The sequence below is a fragment of the Bos indicus genome, chromosome 6 (genome assembly GCF_029378745.1).
Source record: "Bos indicus isolate NIAB-ARS_2022 breed Sahiwal x Tharparkar chromosome 6, NIAB-ARS_B.indTharparkar_mat_pri_1.0, whole genome shotgun sequence".
NCBI classification, from domain to species: Eukaryota; Metazoa; Chordata; class Mammalia; order Artiodactyla; family Bovidae; genus Bos; species Bos indicus.
This window is the reverse complement of record NC_091765.1, coordinates 84,120,520-84,136,156: the sequence shown is the minus strand read 5'-3', so window position 1 is coordinate 84,136,156 and position 15,637 is coordinate 84,120,520. Positions and strand designations below refer to the sequence as shown.

The following is a 15,637-nucleotide window of genomic DNA, read 5'->3' as shown; positions in this document are numbered from 1 at the left end:
TGGGATTTTCCAGGCAAGAGTACTGGAGTGGGGTGCCATTACCTTCTCCAATACAAGCAGCTCCTGCAGCTCAATTCCAGAAAAATAAATGACCCAATCAATAAATGGGCCAAAGAACTAAACAGACATTTCTCCAAAGAAGACATAGAGATGGCTAATGAACACATGAAAAGATGCTCAACATCACTCATTATCAGAGAAATGCAAATCAAAACCATAATGATGTACCATTTCACGCTGGTCAGAATGACTGCTATCAAAAAGTCTACAAACAATAAACACTGGAGAGTGTTCAGAGGAAAGGGAATCCTTTTACACTGTTGGTGCAAATGCAAACTAGTACAACCACTATGGTGAACAGTGTGGAGATTCCTTAAAAAACTGGAAATAGAACTGCCATACGACCCAGCAATCCCACTGCTGGGCATACAAACTGAGGAAACCAGAATTGAAGACATGTGTACCCCAGTGTTCATCATAGCACTGTTTAAAATAGCCAGGACATGGAAGCAACCTAGATGTCCATCAGCAGACGAATGGATAAGAAAGCTGTGTTACATATACATAATGGAATATTACTCAGGTATTAAAAAGAATGCATTTAAATCAGTTCTAATGAGGAGGATGAAACTGGAGCCTATTATACAGGGAAGTAAGTCAGAAAGAAAAACACCAATACAGTAGACTAACGCATATATATGGAATTTAAAAAGATAGATAGCAAAAGAAACACAGATGTAAAGAACAGACTTTTGGACTCTGTGGGAGAAGGTGAGGGTGGGATGGTTTAAGAGGATAGCATTGATACATGTATATTAATATATATATGAACTAGATTGCCAGTTCAGGATTGATGCAGGGGACAGGGTGCTCAGGATTGGTGCACTGGGATGACCCTGAGAGATGGGTGGGGAGGGAAGTGGGAGGGGGGTTCAGGATAGGGAACACATGTACACCCATGGCTGATTCATGTCAATGTATGGCAAAAACCACTACAATATTGTACAGTAATTAGCCTCCAGTTAAAATAAAAACAAACAAAATAAACACTAAAAAACGAAACAGAGAAAAAAAACAAAATCCAAATATCTAAACTCTAGTGGCTGGAATCTTCATCTGATGCATAGAAGGTAGCTTCTACCTAATTATTGAATTTCTCTCATAACTAGTCCATTGAGTAAGAAATTCGCATGAGTTTTTAAAATTCTAACAATCATTTTAGATCAGGAGAATAATTGTCAAGTAAATTAATAATTTTAAAATGTGGCAACCTGAAGTGGATTTCCTAGGAAACTAATGAAACTTTACTTCAAATCTCCTCGTTCATCCCCCTCATGAGCCCTGGAAAAGAAGTCTTCCTATGGTTATATGCTTTTATAGAATCACAAAAATAAGATATTATAATTGTAATGAGTTAAGACCACCTCTTTTCACTTTAACTTCCCCTCTGTCACATTCCTTTATCAGATGAGGTGGTGGTGGAATGACCATGGGTAGCTTTGGGATCCAGCCAAGGGGAACCTGTTGTTCAGTTGCTAAGTCCTGTCCCACTCTCATGCCAGGCTCCTCTGTCCTCCACTATCAAGGGGAGCTTGGTGGTAGGCAAATCTATTTCTTGCCTATCCCCTTCATCCAGAATTGCCCAACATTTGGAACTAAATATGAAATCTTACCAGCAGCGGGGTGAGGATTCATGAGAGTAATTTGTCATTGTTGTTGTTGCTATTTAATATTATCTTAATTGGTAATAAAGAATCTTTAGAGTATGTTTATCCTAAAATCGTCAAATTTCACTAATTATTAAAGATAGATATCTCTCTTCCTGTCTTATTGGAGATGATAACCTAGACTCAGTATGTATTTCCACACCTTTGCTTCCTATCTCTATCATTAAAGCATTAAATCATCTAGCATTAAAGCATCGCTAACTGCACGGTGAAGGTTATTGTACAGATTAGAAAGAGCTCCTGGGAGCTCTACTTGCTGGAATATAAATTCCAGCCTCCCACCCAAAGCCCAGTGAAAAGAGGACTGTGAGAGATGACACCTTCCATACCTTCTTCAGTGAGATTAGTGTTCTTAAGTATGTCCCCACACTAGTGTTTCTAGACCTACAATGGATCGTAAGTGATGAAGGTCTCTCTAGAATGACACCATGGGCAAAGAAGATGTTGCAAATACCTATGCCCCTAGGCACTACACCACTGAAAAGGAAATCAATGAGCTAGTGTTAGACAGGGTTCAGGAGCTAGCTGACCAAAGTGTAGGTTCAGGCTTTCTTGGATTCCTGCTGAGTGTTTGTAAAGCCAGTTTCTATTTCACATTTCTGCTGATAGTTGATTATAGGAACACAGTTCATTTACCCAACTGTTTTTCTTAGCTGTCACTAAAGTCTTCATCTACTATATAGCATTATGATTGTGCTTTTATATGAGCTAATGGAACTATTTACATTTGTGTTGAAACCCTGATAACAAGCAATCAATATGCAATAAGCTTTAACCATATTTCAACAGGATTCTATTCTCCATCAACACTTCCCTCAAATTTTATGATACCATGCATATCTATATGATAGACTTCCAACCAACTTCTTCTCTGTTTCCATACCTACTCCCGCTGTCCACATATATTCCAGTTACCTTTGCTTTAAAAAAAAAAAGCCCAATTACAAACATTTTCTGTACTAGTGCTTGTTATGAGTTAACCAACCCTGTGACCCTTGCAATGGTAAACATAAGGCATGTCTAAGGAAAGGTAGGATCCAGAGTACAAAATGACATCAGACCCAAGAGGAATGGGACTGCAAATAAACCAAGCAATAGAATTAAAAGACTAATGCAAAGATAAGTACAGCCCAGAATTTAATAAGGAAAGCTGTACGGAAAAGAGGTTCAGAGGTAGCCCACAGAATGAGATAGAGGAAGCGACTGAGGGCAACACAAGGCACTTTGAAAACAAAGGCCTAGGTCTAGCAGAACAGATTTCACCAGGGAACTTTTTAGAAATGCAAATGCTCAGCCCTCCAACCTAGCATAGCGAAGCAGAAATGCTACAATCCGCTTTAACCTGCAGGCCAGGAGATCCTGCCGTGCTGAAGGTTGATGCCTCCAGGCTACAGGTTTTGTTGTTGTTGATCAATCACTAAGTCTGTCTCTTTACAACTGTCTGACTCTTTACAACCTCATGGACTGCAGCATGCCAGCCTCCTCTGTCCTTCACTATCTCCCGACCTTTGTTCAAATTCAGATTCATTGAGCTGGTGATGCTATCTAAGCACCTGATCCTCTGCCACACTCTTCCCCTCCTGCCCTCAATCTTTTCTAGCATCAGGGCCTTTTCCAAAGAGTCTGCCACAGTATTGGAGCTTCAGCTTCAGCATCAGTCCTTCCAATGAATACTCTGGGTTGATTTCCTTTAGGATTGACTGGTTTGATCTCATTGCAGTCCAAGGGACTCTCAAGAGTTTTCCCCAGAACCTCAATTCAAAAGCATCAGTTCTTCAGTGCTCAGTCTTCTGAGCAACATCACATATCTGTACAAAAGCTGTTGGAAAAAACCATAGCTTTGGCTATACAGACCAGCTAGAGGTGCTGGTTGTCAAACTAAAGACTAGAAAACAAGCCATCCATGGGAAGGGACATGATCTGAATATTGTTTCAGTCAAGACAAAGAGGTAAAATTCAATAGTTTGTGTCTATGTTGAATAGTGACTGTGGCTGAATTTGGATCTCTGGAATAGCGCGCTGAACAGCCTCCCTCATAAAGGGGTTGAAGTGTCTCTACCGTGAAATTAGGGCATATTCTAATGCATTTACAGCATATTGCCTAGAAAGCCACAAAAATACAAAGTCCCACCTTAGGGATTTTCAGATTTGTTATCTGTTTTCCACCAATATTAGAAGAAGGTTAAACTTAGGAGCATGATTTATTATATTTTATCTCTAGTCACTGAAAAAGCTGGTTTAAAACTCAACATCAGAAAATTAAGATTATGGCATTCGGTCCCATCACTTCATGGCAAATAGACAGGGAATCAATATAAACAGTGACAGACTTTATTTTGAGGGGCTCCAAAAACACTGCAGATGGTGACTGCAGCCATAAAATTAAAAGACGTTTGCTCCTTGGAAGAAAAGCTATGATCAACCTAGACAGCATATCAAAAAGCAGACATTACTTTGCCAACAAAGTCAAAGCTATAGTTTTTCCAGTAGTCATGTAAGGATGTGAGAAGTGGACTATAAAGAAAGCTGGGCACTGAAGAATTGATGCTTTTGAACTGTGGCATTGGAGAAGATTTTCGAGACTCCCTTGGACTGTAGGGAGATCCAATCAGACAATCCTTAAGGAAATCAGTCCTGAATATCCATTGGAAGGACTGATGCTGAAGGTGAAACTCCAATACTTTGGCCACCTGATGGGAAGAGCTGACTCACTGGAAAAGACCCTGATGTTGGAAAAGACTGAAGGCAGGAGGTGAAGGGGACGACAGAGGATGAGATGGTTGGAGGGCATCACCAACTTGATGGACGAGTTTGAGTAAGCTCCTGGAGGTGATGTTGGACAGGGAAGCCTAGCATGCTGCAGTCCGTGGGGTTGCAAAGAGTCAGACGTGACTGAGCAACTGAACTGATCTCTAGTCACTGATGCATAAGTCGATAAATGAAATAATAAAGTGTCTTGGAAAATTTTATTTCAATTTTTAATCTACAGTAATTTGTCTTTGTACTGTTGTATGGGCAATTAAAAAAATATTTCAGGAAAACATTATAAGCATACATCTCAATCCATAGACCACTTAAGAGGATAATTATTCACATTTTGGAAAGGCTTATTTCCTTCACAAAAGAATTCTCTCGAGTTCTTTCAAATGGCCAGCTTGAAGACAGTTCAAATGTTACTGCAGCAGCTTTGGACAGTGAAGTCTGCTCCAAAACTCAGAAGGTTGGCTGCTTTCCAACCATGGTCATGAACGCCTGACCTCAGGACTCAGTACTTCCTAGTCTTTATGACAGTCACAGAACAGATGTTCCAATTTGGGGCATCTGGGTATAATATATTAGAGAAATACACAACAAGGGATGAAACTAGTCATGGCTCTGAATCTACAATGATGTGAATTTATCCAAAACATTTAAGCTCTTCATCTTTTTGAGTCATCCTCTGTAAAGCAATGGCGTTGTATATTTAGGTGACTGCTCAGTATCATTTCTGACCTAACAGTCAATAATTTAGGAGTATGAAGTGGACTGCTACTGCTGCTACTGCTAAGTCGGTTCAGTCGTGTCCAACTCTATGCGGCCCCAGAGATGGCAGCCCACCAGGGTCCCCTGTCCCTGGGATTCTCCAGGTAAGAACACCGGAGTGGGTTGCCATTTCCTTCTCCAATGCATGAAAGTGAAAAGTGAAAGTGAAGTCACTCAGTCGTGTCAGACTCCTAGCGACCCCATGGACTGCAGCCTTCCATGCTCCTCCATCCATGGGATTTTTCCAGGCAAGAGTACTGGTGTGGGTTGCCATTGCCTTCTCCGATGAAGTGGAAAATACATGTAAATAGCCTCTATAATTATAAAACACAATATAGATGTTATTATCTTTATAATTTATGATATAAACTATTTCAGAAATCCAATTTGCACATAAAATTTCAAGAAGATATTCATTAAAATGTACACTTACATGATGATCAAGACAGGGCAATTCTAAATATATCGTATCCTGGATTGGACACGTACCAAAAAGAGGACATTAGTGAAAAACTGGTGGAATCCAAATAAAGTATGTAGCTAGTGAATAGTATTGTACCAATATTAATTTCTCAGCCTTGACAAATGGACCACAGTTATGTAAGATGTTATCATTAGAAGAAACTGAGTGAAGCATATACAGAAATTGTTTTACCTTTGCAAATTTTCTGTAAATCTAAAATTATCCCAAATAAAGATTTTAAAACAAAGCTATTGTATTATGCCCTGTTCAGTTCAGTTCAGTCGCTCAGTCAGGTCCGACTCTTTGCGACCCCATGTATCGCAGCACGCCAGGTCTCCCTGTCTATCACCAACTCCCGGAGTTTACTCAAACTCACATCCATCGAGTCGGTGATGCCATCCAGCCATCTCATCCTCTGTCGTCCCCTTCTCCTCCTGCCCCCCATCCCTCCCAGCATCAGAGTCCTTTCCAATGAGTCAACTCTTTGCATGAGGGGGCCAAACTACTGGAGTTTCAGCTTCAGCATCAGTCCTTCCAATGAACACTCAGGACTGATCTCCTTCAGAATGGACTGGTTGGATCTCCTTGCAGTCCAAGGGACTCTCAAGAGTCTTCTCCAACACCACAGTTCAAAAGCAGCAATTCTCTGGCGCTCAGCTTTCTTCACAGTCCAACTCTCACATCCATACATGACCACTGGAAAAACCATAGCCTTGACTAGACGGACCTTTGTTGGCAAAGTAATGTCTCTGCTTTTGAATATGCTATCTAGGTTGATCATAACTTTCTTTCCAAAGAGTAAGCGTCTTTTAATTTCATGGTTACAATCACCATCTGCAGTATTTTGGAGCCCCCCAAAATAAAGTCTGACACTGTTTCCACTGTTTTCCCATCTATTTCCCATGAAGTGATGGGACCAGATGCCATAATCTTCATTTTCTGAATGTTGAGCTTTAAGCCAACTTTTTCACTCTCCTCTTTCACTTTCATCAAGAGGCTTTTTAGTATTCAAACATACAAACATACATAATACCTATAAACACACGTGCAACACAGGGACAACTGAAACGACGGAAATTATAGAAATCAGCCACCATACTTTTCAGCACTACACTAAAGCAAGAAAGGAGCTTTCTAGTGCTGGAAGAGTTTTCCTGAAACCTGAGAGGAAAGAAACATGAGCCTGAACTAAGAAAAGTAAACATCTGCTTTGCCATTCATCAGGCATAAAGACAGATAAAGCCAGCTGTAAAGTTAACAGAAAATACTATTTCTCCCAAGAATATGCTGTAAAGCATCACCAAAAGAATCCACTTCGAGTAACTGCTACTTTTTTTACTCACAAAGAACTCTTTTCTCTAAAATCATAGATTGTCAAACAAAAAAAAAAACTTGCTCTTTGAAATCTTTCATTAAAATTGAAATATCCCATTCTTGGCTAGATGACCTAAGTTATGTGAAACAGTCTCTATTTCCAGAACTTCAGAAAAGGAGTTTGTGGACATATCCCCCGTTTACTTTCACTCTGGAACTTCCAAAAAAAAAAATTAGTTGAGAGGTTCTTAGACGTATATTTTGGTACTTAATCTGGGAAGTCACTTACATTGATTGTAAATTTGTCCCTCACTCACAAACTAAAGGCCACCTGGATGACATATGCCATTCATCGTTCAAGAAAATCACATGATTCTACCAAATTTGTGACAGTGCTTGACATGTAATACATGTCCAAAATTAGATGTTACACGTATAACGTCTTAAACTGGAATTCCAGACGGGAAATCCGGAGCTACTTATTACTAGCCTTTCGGTTTTTTCTATTTTTAATAAAATGAAGCGTTTCTTCTTGCCGGAAAACTCTTAAGGATTTTGCTATGGAATTCCATGACTTCGCTGGCCATTGAAATCCTGTGCTTGGCTTGCGATGAGTTTTGGTTCAGCTTAAATCCGCCAGAACCAAGTCGCTACAGTGCCACTTCAGGCTTCCCTGATGGGTCAGACGGTAAGACTCTGACAGATAGACAGACAGACAGACAGACAGACAGACAGACAGACACACACACACACACACACACTCCCCGTTCCCACCACCACCCCGCCCCCCAACACAGACAGAGAGACACACACCCACCCAGCTGCGCGCTTCAACTACCTGCGGCAAAGCCCTCCCCCGGACCACACCCAAACCGGAAGCCAGGATGCCCCTAGGGTTGACGGGAAGGCGCCGCCTGGCTGCTGGCTTCTGAGGCCGGCCCCCTCCTGTGACGTCATTGCCCGCCCCTTGACCTCGCGTCCCGCCCTCTTCCCTGCCTCCCAGTGGTCCGCTGAGGCTGCGTCTCTGGAGGCGATGGAGGGATCCCTGCCGGTGGCAGCACGTCCCGGGGAAGAGGCATCTTGCTCCTCCTGGAGAACCAGCCGGTGAGAGAACGAATGTGGGCGCGAAGTGAGGCGTGGCGGGCAGAACCCGGGGTCCGACTTTCTGCATCTCCCACTCGGACGGGCAGGGAGCGCGCGAGAGGCCGCGGGGCAGGGCAGAGCCGGCCTTGGGCGGCGAGGGTAGCGCGCGGGGTAGGTGTGGCGGCGCGGGCTCCGGCCTCTGCGACTCCCGGCTTTGCTGAGGAGGAAATCCACTCGTTGCCCCTTTCATCGCTTTCTCAGTTCTGGTTGGGGTCTGCCATCCTTCTTCCTTCCAGTCACCGGACGTAGGAGGGAGGGAGGGGCTTTCGGTGCGAGCTTCCCTGCCCCGGTGCCGTACACCTTCCTTCCTTTCGATAAAGTGAAAGCCGAGCTCCATGGTGCACGATCCTCCGCTGAGATTCTCCTTTGAAAACTATTACCAGAGGGAACTCGGTAATAATGAATCAGTAGTAGTCAGAACACCCTGAGGCCTGTTGATTGCCCTTTAAAACAAGAGAGAAAAAAGAAAGAAAAACGCAGGGAAGAAAACCACGAGTTACCCATTCTTATTTCGCAGTTGGTGTTCCTGCAGAAATAGAGTGGAAACATTTATGTAGTTCCTATTTGTCATTTCATAATTAATAAAGCGGATAGTTACATTCTGCCCACTACCAGAATATGATGTGCCGAAGACAGAAGTGGTGGATATTTGATTTTGAGCTAATATGAATATTCACAAGCCTATGGCTTTTTCACCAGCCTTAGACCGAAAGGATGCTTTGATACCATGGTATTGCCTGCCATTGCCAGCACTGCCAGACTTACGTGGGGGATATTATGTAATACAAATAAAACCTCCTCTTATTTAAAGCATTTTCGTTTGCCATTTAAGACCTTATCAGAAGAAGAATATTTGAAAGATTCCAGTAAGGCAGCACTTTCTGAAAAGTGGATGTCAGTCATAATCACTAAGAGACAGAACTGGTTAGAATGTAGCTTTTCTGATTTTTACTTAAGAGCTTTACCATCTTAGACTGTTGCTCACCATGCAAGGAAGACAGCTAGAGAAAGTGTACTAACAGTAAGAAAGTTGTAAGAAGACTTTTTCTTGAGTTTTGTATTTTGTTGGAGTGCCAGGGAATATTGTGTATGTGTTTTTATTAGTTAGCTGGAAGGTGATATCACAATGATAAGAGAAATAATAACATTTTCGACCATATGTTTTCAAATTCTTTGCCTATATATCAATATACCAGGCCTATAAAATTGGATCCTGAAATTGAATTTTGTGTTATCACGTTGTTTTTAGAATCCTGAAACTGATATATAGAGCTTCCCAAAACCTAGAATGAATTACACTTTTGCCAAGATGGTATTGATTTTAGCTCAGGCTCAAATTGTCCTGGTGGTTCCCTCTGCCCATGAACCATCTGTGTTTCCCAATTATCATTTTTCTTTCTGTGCCACACTGTGAAAAAATTGAAATGAGCTGCAGTAATTGATATATCACTCTGATCTTGTCACACCAGTATGGTTCAGTTCAGTTCAGTTGCTCAGTCATGTCCGACTCTTTGCGACCCCATGGACTGCAGCATGCCAGGCTTTCCTATCCATCACCAGCTCCTGGAGCTTGCTCAAACTAATGACCATTGAGTCGGTGATGCCATCCAACCATCTCATCCTCTGTCGTCCCCTTTTACTCCTGCCTTCAATCTTTCCCAGCATCAAGGTCTTTTCTAATGAGTTGGCTCTTCACATCAGGTGGCCAAAGTATTGGAGCTTTAGCTTCAGCATCAGTCCTTCCAATGAATATTCAGGGTTGATTTCCTTTGGATTGACTGGTTTGATCTCTTTGCAATCCAAGAGACTCCCCAAAAGACTTTTCCAACATCACAGTTTTTTAATTTTTAAAATTCATTTAACAGATTTTTTTTAGTGCTTCTTCATGCCTTCTATGAGAGGTGTGTGTGTGTGTGTGTGTGTGTGTGTGTGTGTGCGTGTTCAGTCGTCTCCACCTGAACCCATGGACTGTAGCCTGCCAGTCCATGGAAATGTCCAGGCAAGAATACTGTAGTGGGTTGCCATTTCCTACTCCGGGAGATCTTCCAGACCCAGGGATGGAACCTGTGTCTCCTTAATTGGCAGGTGGATTCTTTACCACTGAGCCACCTTGGAATCCCCCACTGTGAGAGGTAGTAGACAATATAGTGTGGTTGTAGGAACCTAGACTGATTAGTTGCAGGGCTTGCCATTTACCTGCTCCGTGACCTTGGGCAGGTTATTTAGGTTAATCTCTGTCAATCTCAGGTTTTTTCCTCTGTTCAATGGATATAGTAATAGTGTCTATCTCCTAAAGTTGTTGAAAGGGTTAACTGAGTTCAGTTCAGTTCAGTTGCTCAGTCGTGTCTGACTCTTCGACCCCGTGCATCACAGCACGCCAGGCCTCCCTGTCCATCACCATCTCCCGGAGTTCACTCAAACTCACGTCCATTGAGTCAGTGATGCCATCTAGCCATCTCATCCTCTGTCATTCCCTTCTCCTCCTGCCCCCAATCCCTCCCAGCATCCGAGTCTTTTCCAATGAGTCAACTCTTCGCATGAGGTGGCCAAAGTACTGGAGTTTCAGCTTTAGCATCATTCCTTCCAAAGAACACCCAGGGCTGATCTCCTTTAGAATGGACTGGTTGGATCTTGCAGTCCAAGGGACTCTCAAGAGTCTTCTCCAACACCACAGTTCAAAAGCATCAATTCTTCAGTGCTCAGCTTTCTTCACAGTCCAACTCTCACATCCATATATGACCACTGGAAAAACCATAGCCTTGACTAGACGGACCTTTGTTGGCAAAGTAATGTCTCTGCTTTTGAATATGCTGTCTAGGTTGGTCATAACTTCCAAGGAGGAAGCGTCTTTTAATTTCATGGCTGCAGACACCATCTGCAGTGATTTTGGAGCCCCCAAAAATAAAGTCTGACACTGTTTGCACTGTTTCCCCATCTATTTCCCATAAAGTGATGGGACCGGATGCCATGATCTTCGTTTTCTGAATGTTGAGCTTTAAGCCAACTTTTTCACTCTCCTCTTTCACTTTCATCAAGAGGCTTTTTAGTTCCTCTTCACTTTGCCATAAGGGTGGAGTCATCTGCATATCTGAGGTTATTGATATTTCTCCTGGCAATCTTGATTCCAGCTTGTGCTTCTTCCAGCCCAGCGTTTCTCATGATGTACTCTGCATAGAAGTTAAATAAGCAGGGTGACAATATACAGCCTTGACGTACTCCTTTTCCTATTTGGAACCAGTCTGTTGTTGCATGTCCAGTTCTAACTGTTGCTTCCTGACCTGCATATAGGTTTCTCAAGAGGCAGGTCAGGTGGTCTGGTATTCCCATCTCTTTCAGAATTTTCCACAGTTTATTGTCCACACAGTCAAAGGCTTTGGCATAGTCAATAAAGCAGAAATAGATGTTTTCTAGAACTCTCTTGCTTTTTCGATGATCCAGCAGATGTTAGCAATTTTATCTCTGGTTCCTCTGCCTTTTCTAAAACCGGCTTGAACATCTGGAAGTTCACGGTCCACATATTGCTGAAGCCTGGCTTGTAGAATTTTGAGCATTACTTTACTAGCGTGTGAGATGAGTGCAATTGTGCGGTAGTTTGAGGTAAACACTTAAAACTGTGTGACACAATGTTTGTTCTTGTTATTAAATGCCAGGTACTGTTTTAGAGATTTGAAATATGGTAGTAAATTCCTAATGGAGCACATCTGCCTTCCCCTTTCTATAGGGGAAGGCAGATAATAAATAGTTAAGGATATGTGATTTGAAAAAAATACAGCAGTGAGCCGCCTGAGCAGAACGAGACCATTTAGTTGATTGTGTTACCAAACTTGGGTCCACTCACTGAATGTGCAGCAAAGCCAATCTACTGACACCAGGTTGTAGTGAAGAAAGTACAGTTTATTGCAGGATTTAGCAAAGAACACTGGCAGCTCATGCTCCAAAGACAAAAACTGCCCCATTGGCTTTCAGGGAAGGGTTTTTAAAGACAGTCTGAGGGAGAGGGTCATAGGGTATGTGATCCATGCTCAGTTCTCTGATTGCTTGATGGTGAGATAACAGGGTAATGTTTTTGGAACCTTGGTCATCACCCTTCTGGTTCCAACTAATCTGAGGTCTACCTGCTGCTGGTCAGTTAACTTCTTCCGCTTGGTAGGGATGTTAGCATCTGCAAGACAACTAAAGTCCTTGACTTTGTCTTATGGCTAAACTATTATTATTTTGTCTTATTTGACTGCTGGAATGGGTGGCTGTTCCCTTCTCCAGGGTGTCTTCCCAACCAGGGATCGAACCCAGGTCTCCCTCATTGCTGGAGGATTCTTTACCATCTGAGCCACCAGAGAAGCCCAAGAATACTGGAGTGGGTAGCCCATCCCGTCCCCAGGGGATGTTCCTGACCCAGGAATCAAGCTGGGGTCTCCTGCATTGCAGGTAGATTCTTTATCAGCTGAGCTACCAGGGAAGCCCTAGATATCATAATTATATGTTAAATTCTGGGTATGTATATTATAGAAGGTTTATGGGCCACTCAGTATTGCTAAAATATAAATCCATCAGAATATATATTATAGCAATGATATTTATAGCAATTACAGCAATGATAACACCTGAGAATAAAACAACTATGGGCTCTAATTTACACACACAGCAAGCAGTGAATGAATTTAATTTTGACCTATTTTTACAATTGAAATAAACTGGTAAATAATAAAATATATGTCTGGTTTGTAAGATCTCTTTTAGTACCTGGTGAATCTGATTTCACATATTTTACATTACAAAATATGAATATTAAATAGCTATACTTGCTCTTTTGTTTTCTTTTTTCAGTGCAAATACAAATTTCTCCATCATGCCAACAGAATCTGTGGAGATTGATGATGCATTATACAGGTAAGAACCTTATGGAAGCAAATGTTTTTTCCAATAGTTCTTCTCCCGTAATGGAGTATAGGTAGTCTGTTCGAAGACACCATTAGGCCTTTGCAGAATTTTGTAAAATGTGTTGTAAGAGTTCTGCTCAAGTAAAAATTACAGTTTCTTTCTTTCTTTTACTATAGTCTGAAAGCTTGAATAATATTTAAATCTTGGTTGCTTTAGGTTTAATTGGTGTGACTAAGAATGATTTTGCTATCCACTACCAAATATACCTCTTATTTCTGGACAGGAGTACATATTTAATTTCCTGATATTGCAGGAGTGAGTCTCATGAAAGACAATTCATTTCACTTTAGTTAGTGATACAGCAGCATCTAGAGAATATGTTTACTTCAGTGTAAGCTCATTAACAACAATCCATGTTTGCACTGCATAGACAGTGGAGAAGTGATTGAAGAGCGGTGGTTTGAATGGAATTTAGTGGGACTTTTTTTTACCATATTTTTTTCATGAAATCAGGATACTTTTTTCAAAATTAAAGAGAACTTAAAAACACATAAGGCTTCCCTGGTGGCTCAGACGGTTAAGCGTCTGCCTGTAATGTGGGAGACCTGGGTTAGATCCCTGAGTCAGGAAGATTCCCTGAAGAAGGAAATGGCAACCTACTCCAGTACTCTTGCCTGGAAAATTCCATGGATGGTGGAGCCTGGTAGGCTACAGTCCATGGGGTTGCAAAGAGTTGTAAACGACATGACTGAGCAACTTCACTTCACTTAAAAACACATAAATTGCTGTCATTTCTAGTAAATTTCTTAAATACTTTGAGATGTTTGCATGGAAGATAGTATAATCACCATTTAAAAGTTTTTAGATTTTTCTGTATATGTAATCATGAAAAAAAGATTTTATGTAGGTAGAATTTGGAACAATAGGCTTTTTATGTATTTTGGATTTCTTTTTATATTATTTTATGTGGGATGCAGAGTCAGTTTTAAGCAGCTTAGGAGGAGCTGATATGTTGATTTCAAGTCCTATTTTGTCCTAGACCCTTGGAAGAAAAAGACTAACTTGATTTTGCTTATGTGAAAACTGTTTTACCATATGATATCCTAGCTATAATTATATTGGGTTGGCCAAAAGGTTCGTTCTTTTTTTTTTGTAAGGAGGCTCTAGTAGTGCTTAGTTGTCTTTTAGTTCATTCAAAACAGTTTTATTAGGTGGTATTATGACAGCTGTTGTGTCAGTGTGTGTTTTGAAAAAACTTATTAAAATTGGTAGATTTTTATATGGTCATTTCAGTATTATTGAAGATGGAAGAAAGAAAGCATTTTTGGTGTATTATGCTGTATTAGTTCAAGAAAGGTAAAAATGCAACTGAAATGCAAAAAAAAAAAAAAAGATTTGGTACAGTGTATGCAGAAGGTGCTGTGACTGATTGAACATGTCACAAGTGATTTGCGAAGCTTCGTGCTGGAGATTTCTTGTTGGATGATGTTCCACAGTCTGGTAGACCAGATGAAGTTGAAAGCAGTCAAATCAAGACATTAATTGAGAACAATCAACATTCTATCACACAGGAGATAGGTGACATACTCAAAATATCCAAATCAAGTGTTAAAAATCATTTGTACCAGCTTGGTTATGTTAATTGCATTGATGTTTGCGTTCCATGTAAGTTAAGGGGGGAAAAAAAACCTTCTTGATTACATTTCTGCATGCAAATCTGTAATGAAAACTTTCTATTTTTAAAACAAATTGTGATGAGTGGCGAAAAGTAGATACTGTACAGTAATATGGAATGAAAGAGATTATGGGGCAAGCCAAATGAACTACCACCAACCACACCAAAGGCCATTCTTCATCCAGAGAAGGTGATGTGTATGTGATAGTGTTGGAAAGTGAAAGTGCTAGTCACTCAGTTGTGTCTGATTCTGTGACCCCATGGACTGTAGCCCACCAGGCTCCTCTGTCCATGGGATTTCCCAGGGATTTCCCAGGCAAGAATACTGGGGTGTGTAGCCATGCCCTTCTCCAGGGGATCTTCCCAACACAGGAATCAAACCTGGGTCTCCTGCATTGCGGGCAGATTCTTCACTGTCTGAGCCACCAGGGAAGCCCTGGGGTTAGAAGGGAGTCCTCTATTATAAGGTCCTTCTGGAAAATGAAACATCTCCAACAAGTACTGTTCCCTGGAGACTGTAAAAGACACCTGGAACAGTTCTTTGCTCAAAAAGATAAAAAGTTTTGGGAACATAGAATTATGAAGTTGCCTGAAAAATGGCAGAAGGTAGTGGAACAAAACGGTGAATACATTGTTCAATAAAGTTCCTCAGTCTTTACGTGAAAATGAAAAGTATATCTTTTATTTTTACTTAAAAATAGAAGGAACCTTTTGCCCAATCCAATATATATATTTAAGTAGAAAATATTTTTAGGGCATTTTCAATACCTACTTTAACAAAGTGTCTTGCTAAATATATTTCACTTTTTTCTTTTTACTCAATCTTAAATCACCTCATAGTTTCTGATCAACTAAACCTGCAATTATTCTCAGAATCTAAAGGTTTTTGGGGGGCTGGAGGAGCACTTCTGACAG

At 41.1% G+C, this 15,637-nt stretch overlaps 1 protein-coding gene across 1 annotated transcript in view; it reads left to right on the top strand.

Moving 5' to 3' along the window:
• The first annotated feature begins 7,997 nt into the window (after positions 1–7,997).
• The window catches only part of UBA6 (ubiquitin like modifier activating enzyme 6), an 87,441-nt gene continuing 79,801 nt past the window's right edge, over positions 7,998–15,637 (top strand). The window contains exons 1-2 of the mRNA XM_019962828.2: positions 7,998–8,130; positions 12,994–13,056. Coding sequence (XP_019818387.2) covers positions 8,060–8,130; positions 12,994–13,056 — 134 coding nt within the window. The 5' untranslated portion in view covers positions 7,998–8,059. The remainder of the gene's footprint in view (positions 8,131–12,993; positions 13,057–15,637) is intronic.